Source organism: Colobus angolensis, unplaced genomic scaffold (assembly GCF_000951035.1).
Source record: "Colobus angolensis palliatus isolate OR3802 unplaced genomic scaffold, Cang.pa_1.0 Scaffold164, whole genome shotgun sequence".
Lineage (NCBI taxonomy): Eukaryota > Metazoa > Chordata > Mammalia > Primates > Cercopithecidae > Colobus > Colobus angolensis.
This window is the reverse complement of record NW_012114755.1, coordinates 843,551-858,004: the sequence shown is the minus strand read 5'-3', so window position 1 is coordinate 858,004 and position 14,454 is coordinate 843,551. Positions and strand designations below refer to the sequence as shown.

The following is a 14,454-nucleotide window of genomic DNA, read 5'->3' as shown; positions in this document are numbered from 1 at the left end:
TGTTCTCTAGGAAGTTCTTTTTGAGAGTGATTCTGCTAAAGTCATAGATTCAAAGAATTATGGAGAAAAAATTAAAGAACCTCTAGGCCAGTGTTTCTCAAACTGCCAATTACAACCCATCAGTGGGTCATGAAATCAGTATCATGGATCACAACCAGCATTTTTTAAAAAATGAAATAGAACAGAAAACATCAGACTGTATTCATAGAGTAACAGCAAACTTTGCCTCATGAAACCTTTGTTTTGGTCATGTAGGTGTGTGAGTACTGACTTATGAGATAAAATATATTTCTGACTGCTGGTTGTGGTCAGAAAGGTTAAGTACCTTTCCCAAGGGCACATAGTTGGCTAGAAACTAGAGTCGAGATACTTATAAGCAATAGTAAATAATAAAATTTAGATGCATTTTGGCCACAATTACCTATCCCAAAGGATCAACATTTGTATAAATGGCTTTTTGCTTGGATGATCCAGAATGGCCCGACACCCACACGAGCAACATAGCTTGTTGACACTCATAAAATTACAGTGGCTTTCAAAGTGCTGCGCAAGCTGTTCTACAAAGTTCATTTCTTCTGCCAGAGAAATAGCCTGGTCTCTCTGGCACCCACTGTGACCATGGAGACGGTTTATCAGGGAAATCAACTTCCTGCATCCCAAATTGGCCTTCCTGTCACTGATGTGCTTGTCAAAGTGCAGCTTTGGGGAGCAGGAGGCAATTCTGCTGCTATGGAAACCTCTGGCCTTACCCCAAGATGAAATCTATCATTTCATCACATCACTGGCCAGGGTCTAAAGAGCTCCTTGATGGGATAAGTGGAAGACAAGGTTGAATGCTTTGAGTTTGGTCTTCTGTTCCTTTGGCCAGCTGTCTCAAGGTTCAGCTTGTTCACCTGTAAAATGGAACCAACACTGCCTGCCCAGCCTTAGCTCAGCTCGAGGCTGTGCACAGAAGTACAGGGACAGATGGCCACCTGGGGTGGACAATACTCAGGAAAGCAGTAACTATGCCCCACTTCAGGCTGTGTGTAAGCATTGTACATAAACAATCTCATTCAGTGCTCACAACAGCTTGATGGGCTGGAGTCACTGTCTTGCCCCTTCACGGGTAAGAAGCTGAGGCCTGGAGAGGTGAGGCCGTTCATCCACACAGCAGTAGCAGGTGGAGGTAGGCTTCAAGTCCAGGCTGAGCCCTGAGCCTGCCCTCTTAACTATTCCACTCTGTTCCCCACCATAGGGACCTGCAGCAGCTCGATGACACCACCCAGCTTCCACTGCTCTCGCACTTTGCTGAAACCGTGGAAGGGCTCACCACCATCCGGGCCTTCAGGTACAAGTCCACATTCCCCCAAGGTAGGAGTGGAACAGGGGTGGGGCCAGGGGCACAGGCCATGAGATTTGATTCTCAGGGCTCCACTTAGGAAGGCCAAGGACACGTCTCTTTCAAGCCACCTCAGGCCCCAAGCCCCAAGGGATATCCACCAGCAGGGACAGGCCAGGTGGGCTCCCACCGAATGTTCTAGAGAGGAAAATTCCAGCTCTGTAGACAAGCCCAGGGCCTCTATGAGGCAGAGCATGAAAAGAAACAAAGCTGGGACAAGTCTTCATGTATCAATGCTAGAAAGGGCCTTAGGTGCAGGCCACCGTGAGCCCTTCTTTTATTAAGGAGCTCCTGTGTGCAAAACACTATGTTCAGTACTGTACAGGCCAATCCCACTCATTCTGCACTGCAACCCTCGGTGCTGAGAATGATTATTTCCACTGCACAGATAAGGAAACTGAGGCACAGAGATGTTCTCTACCCTTTCTGTGTAAGGTACCACAAAGCCCAGAATTGAACGTATTTGCTCATGCAACAAACATTTACTGAGCCCCGACCATGTGCAAAGCCCCATGCCAGGCACTAAAAAGATGAGTCAAATGAGCCACTGCCCTGCAGGCATTTACAGCTCAGACTTTGGGCAGGCCAGGATAAACCCATGTGACAAGTACTCTGAAAAAAGCGGATTCAAGGGCTGTGGGAGCATAGAAGAGAGACAGTCAGGGAAGGTTTTTGTAGAGGAGGTGTCATCAGAACTAGGACTCAAAGGAGGGGCAGGAGTTCACCAGGCTGGAGGAATTCCTGAAAACTTCAGTGCCCCTACCATCCTCTCGCTATCCTGAGTGATGTTGAGCTGGACAGGAGCATCTGAGGCTGCCTGGCAAGTGGAGGAAGCTGTTGTTCCCCACTCCCCCAGGGTCTGTCTGATCTCCTGGGGCATCTCTCTTTCAGGCCAGAGACCCCTGACACACGTAGTTGGGCTCTTTTCTCATCTTCACCCAGAGAGTGATAATAGGTTATTTTTAGGGTGGCACAGCTGCACAAAGTGTGACAGTAACCATGAGACATCAAGCCCTGTGTCCAGGAGTAACCCTAGGGCACAAGGACCAGCCAAGGGCCCAGAGAGGCTTACATCTCCTCCCCCAAACCCTGAAGTCCAGCTTCAGCCCTGGAGAGGTACCCAGGCCCCTCTGCCCACTCCCTGAAGCACCTAGGGCCAGTGGAAAGCCACCTCTTAGGGATCTTGTCTAGGTAAAGAAGAGCAGAACAAAGCTCTGCCCTGGCCTTGGCACTGCTCCCTGGACATCCCTTGCCCCTGGACAAGACCGTGCTGTGTCTTCCACAAAGAAGCTCCCTGGGGACTGGATTATGACTCTATAGTCTCCTCCCAGTCTCCTCTTCTCAAGCCTGAACTTCTCCCATTCCTTCACTTCCAGGTCCCTCGACATTACTGAGCCTAGCCTTTGCTCTAAGTTTTGATGATTTTCCTCTCTAAATTGGTGTCTCAGAGGGCCCTGGGGTAGAGAGATGGTGACTCTTCTAAAGTGGGCCAGATCCCCTTGTATGCAGATCCCAGCTTCCTGTAAGCAGCCTCCTATCAGGCCAAACCTGTGGTCAGCCAGAGCCACTGCTACCCAGTGAGGTCTTCCACACCCTACTGACACAGTGAATGATTTTTAAATTTGAATGAAAGGCTTTTTAATCAACCCTGTGCACGTTTAATGCATTGGCTTTAACCCAGCAGCCTGTTGAGAGCTATTACCATTTATTGATTGCCCACTTACTGCATGCCAAGCACCGTGCTAAGTGTTGTATGTGCGTTATTACATTTAATCCTCACAAGAACTGCATAACATAGGTACGAGTCACCACATTCTCCAAATACAGAAACCCAGAGAAGCTGGGTAATCAATCCAAGGTCACACAGACTGCGGGGGCTGGCGCTGAGCTTGGAACTCAGGTTTGCCTGACCTTCTGGGCTTTCCTAAGAGACCTCATTTTTTCCCAAAAGAGTTTCAAGAGTGCCCAGCACTGGGCTCAGTGGTGGGCTCGGAGGTTATTTTCGTTCATATAGGAACTTTCACTTCCCCATTTTATTCATGAGAAAACTGAGTCTCAATCCTGACACACAGCCAGGAAGTTGTGACATTCAGGCTCCAACCTGGGTTTACATGGCTGCAAGGCTGGGGCTCTTTTCCAGTCCTCAGACACACTGTCGCACGCCTGTGGCAGAAGCTCCCATCTCATACTTGCCGACCCTCAACTCACACAGTCCCGAGACCCACATGCGCTGAGTGCCTCACACTCCTATAACGTGCACGTGCCCTGATGCACACACATCTTCAACGCGCACTTACTCGAACCCTTCAGGCATGGTTTCACACTCGCCTCAGACACGTCACCGTCCCACACATCTCCACCCTGGAGGTATGCAGGAGCAATGCTCTCTCCCACCTCCGAGCCTCCCTTCACTCCCCTCAGACACATGCCCTCTCTCCACCCAGAGACAATCAAAGCTGAACAAACACCTTCCAAGAGTGAAAAGCAAATGCCCAGTAAGATACGTCTTGGGTGCCTTTGTGTCCCCTAAGTTTGGTCCTATCAAACCAGCGATGATGAGACAGTTTTTCTTTCATTCCTTCCTCCATCATCAAACAAGTGCTCCTGCATCTCCTATGTCAGCAAGGTCTGAGGGAAGCGGCCAAGGAGAGTGATGACTGCAGCCCAGGCTGGTCAGAGGGAGGAGGCAGGTCCATGCACAGCAACTCAGGGAAAACATGATGAGGACCCAAGGATGAGAAAGAAGCCTCCAGAGTTCCCTGTACAGAGAGATTTCATCTATTTCAGAGGGTCGGGGAAGTGCCATGCATTCATCCAACAAATATTTATTGATAGTGCCAGGCGCTGGGATACATTGGTGAATCAAATAGACATGGCCTCCATCTTCTTGGAATTTGCAGTCTATTGAGGGAGATGATTATAAACAGCTAGAGAAATGCATGTACAACAGATACTGTGGAGCAAACAGGTTGCAGAGAATAATAGAGGAAACCTACTTTATAGTAAGGTAGTGGCCAGGAAGAGCCTCTCTGAGGAGGCAGCATTTAAGGTAAGGCCTGAAGCTTGAGTAGAGCCAGACTTATGAAGAGCAAGGGTGAAAGCCTTCCAGGCAAAGGGAATAGTGTATGCAAAGGCCCTGGGGTAGGGAAGACTTTAGTATTGTCATAGAGCTTTTAAAAGGCTGACTGGGTGCAGCATAGTGTGTGGGGTGTTTGTGGCAGGAATTAGGTTGGCAGGAGGGGGTTCTTCATCCTATAAGCAGTGGGAGGTCATTAATTTTTTTTTTTTTTGAGGTAGAGTCTCACTCTGTCACCCAGGCTGGAGTGCAGTGGGGTGATCTCGGCTCACTGCAACCTCCACCTCCCGGGTTCAAGCGATTATCCTACCTCAGCCTCCCAAGTAGCTGGGATTGCAGGTGTGCACCACCATACTCAGCTAATTTTTGTGTTATTACTGGAGACAGAGTTTCACCATGTTGGCCAGGCTGGTCTTGAACTCTTGACCTCAGGTGATCTGCCCGCCTCAGCCTCCCAAAGGGCTGGGATTACAGGGGTGAGCCACCGCGTCTGGCCGGAGGTCATTAATATTCTAAGCAGTGGGGAGGGGACACGGTTTGCGATTTACATAGATTAAGCCAGCCACTGTGTGGAGCGTGAACTGTAGGGAGACAGCAGGTAGACGTATTCAGGAAGCTCATGCAGTAGTCCAGGTGAGAGTTTATGGTGGGCGGGAAGCAGGATAGAGGGGGAGGGAGGCAAGGACTCTTTCGGAGATAGACATAAGAGGACTTGCCAAGGGGCTGAATGTGAATCCCGGTGATTCCTGGGTGAGAAACCGGGTAAAGGGAGGTGCTCCTTATTATAACGGGAAAGACCTAGAGAAAATGGGTCTTGGGGTGAAAACAAGAGTCTGGAGGAGGTAGGGACTCTGGTCAGGTTTGAATAAGCAGAAAAGAGCAGGGCGGGCATTCCAGAGGGGATGAAGTGGCCACGGTGGCATGTCTGGGGACTGGAGAGGCCCTGGTGTCTCCCTCTGCAGGTAGGGAGACTCCTAGGAGCTATGTGGACCAACACTGTTCCCTTAGGAATTTCTCATTCTCCCTCCAGGTACGAGGCCCGGTTCCAGCAGAAGCTTCTCGAATACACAGACTCCAACAACATTGCTTCCCTCTTCCTCACGGCTGCCAACAGATGGCTGGAAGTCCGAATGGCAAGTGCTATTCCCCCCTACCCTGGCCCCTGCAGAGGGCTTCTGATAGCAGGGTGGGGCCAGAGCAAGAGCACACAGGGACCCGGGAATGAAAGAGAGGATAGGATACCAGATCGTGTGGACACCAAGCTTTTCTGCTTCCTCCAGCCCTGGTGGTCCTCCTAGTGTCTAGCCTGTGCTCCTTTTCCCCATATCACTGCCTGGAGGCTTGTGTATCTGAGGTGTGTGCCAGTGGCTAGAATAATGGTGAATGTGTATCTGCAATGGGTCATATGACACCCACGTTGTGTGTTTGTGGGCCAGCTGAGGCGTGCGTGTTAAAGGGTGTGCAGGGGCTGGGGGGTGGGGGAGCATGAGCTTGTGGGACATGTTGGCTCCTGGGGCTCCAGTCTTTGCAGCCCTTGTGTGTGTCTGATGATGTGTGCGTGAGTTGAAGGGTTGGGGCAGAGGTCTTGCTGAGCTGCTCTCTGCTCCAAAAGGGAGTGAGGTGGAACAGGGGCCTGTGGCTCCAACCTCCAGATGCCTAGGCCAGCTCCTCTCCCTCTGCAGGAGTACATCGGTGCATGTGTGGTGCTCATCGCGGCTGTGACCTCCATCTCCAACTCCCTGCACCGGGAGCTCTCTGCTGGCCTGGTGGGCCTGGGTCTCACCTATGCCCTAATGGTGAGCGGCAGTGGGCTAGGGCAGAGGAGGGATCAGACGCCAGCACTCCTGGAGCATCTTCCCCACTGCAGACATGAGACACCCCCAGGCCTTACCCCAAGCTCATTTGCATCTGATGCCAGAGGGACAGTGGGCAGGAGGGCTGACCGGCCAGCCCCAGGCCCCAGACAAGTGGAGGGTGGGGAGCCACATGACTGACTCTCCCCATGCCTCCAGGGAATGCTGCTCTGAGCAGGCAGCTGATGGCAGCAAAAGGAATCTGGGGCCCTGGCCCCTCTCCAGCCTTAAGAAGAGCCATCCTGGTGGCCGAGAACAGAACTAAGTGACCAAAGAGTATGTGCCACTGGCTTGCTCCCCACAGGTTTCCAACTACCTCAACTGGATGGTGAGGAACCTGGCAGACATGGAGCTCCAGCTGGGCGCCGTGAAGCGCATCCACGGGCTCCTGAAAACTGAGGCAGAGAGCTACGAGGGGCTTCTGGGTGAGGGGCTCAAGGAGAGGGGTGGGGAAGAGCCCAAGGAGGAGTGTGTCTGGGTTGGGGACCACAAGAGAGCCTGGGGATGGGGTGGCACTTTTGGATACTAGCTATGGCCCACGCCTGGTGGCTGAGCCCAGCCTGGCCCCCAGCACCATCGCTGATCCCAAAGAACTGGCCAGACCAAGGGAAGATCCAGATCCAGAACCTGAGCGTGCGCTACGACAGCTCCCTGAAGCCAGTGCTGAAGCACGTCAACGCCCTCATCTCCCCGGGACAGAAGGTCAGAGCGCAGGCCCAACCCAATGCTGCAGGACAGGCGTGAACAGGGGATGGGGCATGCACGGAGCTGGACGGCTTCGCGGTCACCTCATGGTCTTCCAGGGCCAAGGCCTCTCGCTATTCAGACATCACAGTCTCTTGCCCTGGCCTGTGGGGGCCATGTTTCCTCTCCCTCTATTCCCTTCCCCCAGTGTTGCCCTCAGACCTTGTCTCCTCACTCATCCACCAAGGAGACGACACTTTGGACTCCCCCGGCTCGCATGGTCTTTGTCAGGGCCTCCCTCTCTGTGACTGGTCAGGAGCTTTCCCTAGGGCACTGCCCCTGAGCTTCAGGGCAGAGACCTGGGGGCAGACAACGAGGCCACCCTTGTACTGGGGGAGAGCCCCTGCCTATGGCCCTGGCCCAGCTCTCCTCTCGTTTCCCCCTCTGTCTCTGTCTCACTTTGCTGTGACCGTCCATGTCATTCTCTGACCTTTGGATGTACCTCTGTCCCTGCCTCTCTCATCCATCTATGTCACTATCTCTGTCTCTGTATTGTAATTTATGTTGGTACCCAAGGGCCAGGAAGCAATGGGATCAAAGGTGGCTCCAGTGTAAGGCAGTGCACACAGACGCATCCCTGCATACCACTCAGCTGCCCCTGTGTCCTCCTGCCACACTCACACCCATAGAGACACACCAGTGCCCCCAGCTCTCCTGCAGCCAAGTACCCGGCACACCCAGACCCACACCAAGGCCCAGGCAAATGGACATCCATGCCCGTACTTGCATGCCGGTCCCTGTGTGAGCCCTCTCTGGACCCACTGCAGGAAACAAGCCCAAACCTGTGGTGTCCAAAGAAAAGCTGGTCAGAAAACCAGGACAAAAAGAAACCCTGTGACCTCCCACACCTGCACATACACCCAGAGCTAGCACTACAGGCTACTCCCAGCAGCCCCAGACCCCCAGCGGCGGTGCCTGCTTCTCTTTCTAGATTGGGATCTGCGGCCGCACAGGCAGTGGGAAGTCCTCCTTCTCTCTTGCCTTCTTCCGCATGGTGGACACATTCGAAGGTGAGTTGTAAGGCGGGCACCCCATGTGTACCCACAGCCACCAGATGAGGCCTCAGCCCTGGCACATGGTCAGACATGACAGGAGGCCCAGCAGTCACCACCTTCCCCTGCACCCTCATTGGGACCCATACAGGGCGCATCATCATTGATGGCATTGACATCGCCAAACTGCCGCTGCACACCCTGCGCTCACGCCTCTCCATCATCCTACAGGACCCGGTCCTCTTCAGCGGCACCATCCGGTGAGCCCCACCACCCTTCAGGCCCACCCAGCCCAGGCCAGCTTAGTTCCATCAGATCTGGAGCACAAAGAGGAGGGAGCTGGGGGAGACCAGGATCCCAGAGGCGTTTCCTGCTCATGCCCTTCTCTATCCCATCAGGCCCAGGCAGGCTCTGGAAGGGGATCCCCCACCCATAGATCTAAGATGCTGTCCCCCACCTACTGCCACCACCTCGGTGTTTCTCCTGGCCAGACCTCCAACTCAGTCCACTCTCACTCACTGCCCTCTGCCTCCTGGGGATGCAGGCGGGACCCTGCTCCCTCCCTACTGGGGCTTTCTGTGCCACTTCCAGATTTAACCTGGACCCGGAGAGGAAGTGCTCAGACAGCACGCTGTGGGAGGCCCTGGAAATTGCCCAGCTGAAGCTGGTGGTGAAGGCCCTGCCAGGAGGCCTTGGTAACTACTCCTAGCTGTGTAGCCAGCATGGTCGGGCACTCAAGGACCCTGTAAGGAAGGGAGACAGAAGCCCGTGTCTCAGGTTTGCCCCAAGTTTGGAGTCTGAAGCCCAGCAGGACCATTTAGACCTACTTCTCACTATTCAGGGACCCAGAGAGGTCAGGTGTCTTGCCCCAGGTCACACAACTGGTCAGTTCAGGGTCTGGCTCCTCCTGCAGGGTACAGTGGGTACAGTCAGGGACCCTTGTGAGACAGAGATTGCAAGTTCCCCATGCCACAGGGGCATCTTCAGCCCTGCCCTACCCCATCTACCTGCCTGCCCAGTTCTGCCTTAGGGGAGGAGAAGAGGGATTGGGCAATCATAGACACAGGTCACTCATCAAGTCCACTGGCGATTGGCGAAGCCTTGGTATATTTGCTGCAGCTCCTGGAGCATTGGGGGTGGCTAAGCCTTGGTTTCAGTGAATCACCCTACCAAGGCCCACACTACATACACACTCAGTGCACCACTCAGTGCCCACGCCCCCTCCCAGAACTGCCCAGGGCCACAGCAGCACACATCTCCAGGGGTGCCCTTCTCGTTGCAGTCCCTGCAGACGGCCTCCACATTGTTGTGTCAGGTACACCAGCCCTGCACACGCCTGTGCTCTCAGACACATGCCCACCTATTTGCCCTCATACACACATTTTCCAACAGCCCCCCCAAGCCATCCCATCTGCTCCACTCACGGCACAAGATTAACTCAGTCCTACTTCCTCTCCCCGGGCTGTTTTCAGACGCCATCATCACAGAAGGCGGGGAGAATTTCAGCCAGGGACAGAGGCAGCTGTTCTGCCTGGCTCGGGCCTTCGTGAGGAAGACCAGCATCTTCATCATGGACGAGGCCACAGCTTCCATTGACATGGCCACGGTTGGTCCTGGGCACCTCCATGGGACGGTGGCCTTAGAGAGGGTTTAGTGGGATGCTAGGCAGAAATTTGCACAAAGTAGCCTTGAGGCTCAAGTTGCCTTTAACATCAAATGCTGTGTGTCACAGAAACTGAAAAGAGCTGGGGGACCCTGACTCTGTCTAGCCTTAGGGAATGTTACACACACACACACGCACACACAAAAATACTACGCAAACACAAACATAAGCTGCCCACAGACCCACACAGACTTCACACTGTCACCTATCACAACAGCACACACAGCCACAACCACAACCTACATACACACACACAACTGAGCCCCCAACAGGCTGAGTCCAGTCCCTGAGTGCTGGGAACGTGTTCGGTCCTGTGGGGTGGGGGTGGGACTAGGATCAGAATGAGATGGGAGCTGAACCACAAACCTGGGCTCCACATCCCCCAAGCCAGGCCAGACCCCATCCACTGGGCAGGTGAGCCAACAGCTGTTGCCCCCACTTGGCAGGAAAACATCCTCCAAAAGGTGGTGATGACAGCCTTCGCAGACCGCACCGTGGTCACCATCGCGGTAAGGGGCCCATTGATGGGGTGCAGAGGGACACCCAGGGACAGGACTGGCCTCTTGTGCCTGTCATCAGTGCACTGTTCCTGGGCTTGCCTGGTCCCAGTAATCAAGAAAGGACCCTGAAGCAGGCAGTCCGGGGCAAGGGGTCTGGAGGGCATGCAGGGTGCCTGGGTTGCAGGATTTGGGGTGGGGGGTTTTGCCCCTGTACTTCCCCCAGACCTCCCCTCTCCTTCTCCAGGTTCCAAGGTCTGCCCCTGTCCCAAGGCCTTGTACGTTAGTCTGGGGTTACTTCTCCATAAGAAGTGGGGGAGGGGTTGTGGAGGGTCTCTGAGCCTTGAAGCCTGGAGGTGGGGTAGAGTTGGGTCTTGGAGAGGAGAAAAGGGTGGTATTAATGGATGGAGGGCTTGTAGTCACATCCACCCCAGGAAAGCGCAGTCCCCACAGAGACAGGACATTCTGGCCACATTCCTCATCCTCCTCCTCCAAGCTACAGGAGGGCCACCCTCTGCTGTGGCTCCCACCGCGGGAGGTGTTTCCACCATCCTGACCCGTCCCCTCCTGCCCTGCCCAGCATCGAGTGCACACCATCCTGAGCGCAGACCTGGTGATCGTCCTGAAGCGGGGCGCCATCCTTGAGTTCGATAAGCCAGAGAAGCTGCTCAGCCAGAAGGACAGCGTCTTCGCTTCCTTCGTCCGTGCAGACAAGTGACCTGCCAGAGCCCAAGTGCCATCCCACACTCCGACCCTGCCCATACCCTTGCCTGAGTTTTCTAACTGTAAATCACTTGTAAATAAAGAGATTTGATTATTTCCTACTAGAGGCCGTGAGTCTGGTGGGCAGGGGCTGGCGGTGGATGGTGGGTTCAGTAGAACCAGCCTGGCTTTGACATCAGGCAGACCTTCAGAAGCTGTGTGAGCGTGGGCAAAAGCTTGCTTTCTTACCTGTGAAATGAGGTCTCTATTAGTCAGCCAGGCTGCCACAGCAACATATCACAGACTGGGTGGCTTTAACAACAGACATTTTTTTCTCACAGTTGTGAGGGCTGAAGCCTGGGATCAAGGTGTTGGCAGGTTTGGTTTCTCCTGAGGCCTCTCTCCTTGGCTTGCAGAGGGCCACATTCTGGCTGTGTGCGCACACGGCCTTTGCTCTGTGCACATGCATCCCTGCTCTCTCTCTCTGTCTTAAAAGGACACTAGTCATATTGGATTAGGGCCCTACCCCTAAGACCTCATTAAACCTTAATTATCTCCTCATAGGCCCTATTTCCAAATAGTTGCATTGTAGGATTAGGCTTCACCCTGTGAATTTGGTGGGACACAATTATGTCCATAGCAAGGGTGATAGCATTTCTGCAATGAGTTTATCAGATGAGGTAACAGATCTCCATACAGCTTGGTCTCCTTTCTTCTCACTTTCATTCTTGAATTAAAATCTGGATTAACACTATTTCAATTGAAAATGACAGGAACCCAATTCAAAGTCACCTAAGCAGAAACTGAAGTTATTGCGGTGTGTGACTGACAAGGCTAAGAGGTATACTACTTCAAGCATGGCTGGATCCAGGTGTTTGACATCCTTACAGGATGCGTCTTCCTTTCTGGGTTCCATTTTCCTCTCCCTCCCTTATGACAGATGGCCACTAGCAGCTCTAGCTTACATCCTGCCCCAAGGCAACCCAAGAGGCAAAACAGATACTCCTTCCCAATAGTTCCAGCAAAAGCCTGGGAGCAAATCTCAATGAATCAACTTGGGTCACATTCCCATCCCTACCCCACTGTGATCAGAGGAGTGCCATACACTGGCTGGCTAGGCCTGGATCATGTCTCCATCTCCATCCCCCAAGCAGGGGCATTCAGAAGTGGAAGGGTGGTCCTTCAGAGGGAAAGCACAGCGCATGAGCCACAGGCCAGCCAGGTGGTGTCTGGGAGACACTGGAGCCCAGACACCAGGGAGACTGGAACAGCAGCTGTCCTGACTTCCTCTGCATCACAAAACAAGGCTGCACATCTGCCCTCGGCCAAGAAATGGCAGGTGCTTATTTGCATCTCATTTTATGATCATTTGCATATCATCTGCAGTACTGGCTACACCAAGCCCTGGGGTGCAGACCTAAGAATCTCGAACCTCCATCCCCTTGGCTGCAAGAGGATCAGAGAGGCACAATATAAGAAAAGCCCACCAGTTATTGGAGGTAGGTCCAGTGCAGACCCCTGTGGATGTTCCAGGAGCCAGAGAAGCTCAGAAAGGAAGAGATCTGTAAAGCCTGGCAGGCTGCATGGAAAAGACAAAATTTGAGTTAAACATTGTGGGGGATAGGGATTGGATAGGGAACAAGTCAGCAAAAGGGCTGGGGTGGCAGGTGAGGACAGCAGGAGGTAAGGAGTGATGGTGGAAGTGTGTTAAGAGTGTTGGTTGATCAGGGAGGTGGGAGAAAGATGAGAGCAGTAGGGAGGGCATCATATCAGAGAGCCCTGAATGCCAGGGCAAGGAGTGTGGGGTATGCCCATGGACAAAAAGGGAGAAGGGTTTTGAGCAAGAAAGGGACTTGACAAGTTCAGTGTTTGGTGGAGATGACTATAAGCAAGTGCAGGATGGAGCAAAAGGGGAGGCTGAGCCCTTCAGATAGGGCACTCACCCTCCCAGTAGGGTGAGCAGCAGGGAGGTGAGGCCTCAAGGCCACACTGCAAGGCAGAACCCAACCTTTCTACCTCTGAGATTTCCCCAGGGGCCCAGCAGCTTCCCCCACTGTGAGATCTCCCAGGAGTGGAGCCGGGGAGCAGAAAGAGGGCTCCACATGTCTACCACTACTCCAAATCCATCCCACCCCGATGGATTGAAGGGAAGTAGCAGGGGCAGGGCTGGGCCCACAGTGAAGTGTTGCAGGGATGCCCAAGGTCATCCTGGCCCAAAATCCCTCTATAACATCCCTCATGGCCCACCGGCTTGACTTGGGTACCCCACAGATGTGGCTTATCTCTGGTTATTGTTATTAGAACTGACTCTTGCAATATGTGAAACCAAAGGCTGCCTCTGTTTCACTTAGTGTCCTGGTTCTACCCTTTGGGCCACAAAAAACTACTAGTTTATCTTCCTTCAAAGCCAGGTGTTTCTACAATAGTGCCCAAACCCCCAGGGGACTTTCCTTTTCTGATGGCTGGACAGTTGTAGTTGCCTCAGAGATTCCCCCAGGTAACCCTGTCTCCTTGAGCTTCCCACTCTGCTCATCTCATTTTACCCTCCCCTTCCTAGACACTGTATCTCTGTTAATACAGCCCATGATCACACTCATCCTTTGTAGTGGTGTTCGCTCTGCCTGCTGGTGGGTAGGGAGAGAAAGGAAAATCCAACATAAAATGCATATCCTGCCTCCATTGTGGCCCACACCCACGCTGCCCTTTCCAGCCCCTGTCTCAAGCCCCCACTCCAAAAAAATGGCCGCAGATGGTCAGGGGCTCTTCCATAAGAATCTGAGCCGCAGAGAGTGGTAAAGCCGTTACTCTCCCAACAACAGAGATCTAGCAGGCTTTCCTTCCAGCTGAGAACCGGGGTCCATGCCACAGGGCAGCCTCAGGCTGATGCCTGAACAGAAACACCACCATGCCTGGACCAAGAGCCTGGGTCCCCCAGTGCCCGAGGCAGCCCTAACACACTGCTCAGGCCTACCACTCATGGCCTAACGTGGAAGAAGTCAGGTGTCAGGTGTGAGAAAGTGTAAAGCAAGTGCCCTCGGCTCAAACCTTTAAAGGAGGGCCGGAATGGTTGAGAAGATGGAGCCGCCCAGGCTGCCCCACAGCAGTAGCAGGTGTTAAACTGTGCTCCTTTCCTGCCGAGACCTTTTTTTTTTTTTATGGGAGGGAGTCTGAGCTTCCATCAGATTGTCAAAGGATTCAAGACTAAGATTAAGAGCATCCCCCAAAGAAAAGAAGCTGTGGGTTGAGAAGTCCTCGGACCGCCTAATTTTCCCCAGCCCTGGGATTTGTGGCGCCACCCCTCAGTGCCTCCTTTCCCGGGGAACCTGCAAACCTGGAGCGGCCGAGAGGCGGATAATTGACCCAAATACGGATGGGGATATTGGGGGAGGGGAGCCAGGGCGACAGGGCGGCGGCCCCAGACTGGGAAGGCGGGTCACAGATTCCTCCCAGCCCCCTACTTTCGTAGAGCGTGGGCAGGAGGAACCTCTGGGTCCCGCGGATCAGAAAAACTCCGAAGGCCAGGTTGTGAGTCCGGGGAAGGGAGGC

At 53.5% G+C, this 14,454-nt stretch overlaps 1 protein-coding gene across 1 annotated transcript in view; it reads left to right on the top strand.

Annotated features, from left to right (window-relative positions):
* The window catches only part of ABCC8 (ATP-binding cassette, sub-family C (CFTR/MRP), member 8), a gene marked incomplete at its 5' end in the record, with an annotated part of 84,039 nt that extends 73,009 nt beyond the window's left edge, over window positions 1-11,030 (top strand). Inside the window, 11 exons of the mRNA XM_011937523.1 lie at window positions 1,238-1,330; window positions 5,488-5,590; window positions 6,140-6,253; window positions 6,615-6,735; window positions 6,870-7,012; window positions 7,986-8,064; window positions 8,198-8,306; window positions 8,638-8,741; window positions 9,519-9,652; window positions 10,156-10,218; window positions 10,787-11,030. Coding sequence (XP_011792913.1) covers window positions 1,238-1,330; window positions 5,488-5,590; window positions 6,140-6,253; window positions 6,615-6,735; window positions 6,870-7,012; window positions 7,986-8,064; window positions 8,198-8,306; window positions 8,638-8,741; window positions 9,519-9,652; window positions 10,156-10,218; window positions 10,787-10,924 — 1,201 coding nt within the window. The remainder of the gene's footprint in view (window positions 1-1,237; window positions 1,331-5,487; window positions 5,591-6,139; window positions 6,254-6,614; window positions 6,736-6,869; window positions 7,013-7,985; window positions 8,065-8,197; window positions 8,307-8,637; window positions 8,742-9,518; window positions 9,653-10,155; window positions 10,219-10,786) is intronic.
* Window positions 11,031-14,454: the final 3,424 nt, after the last annotated feature.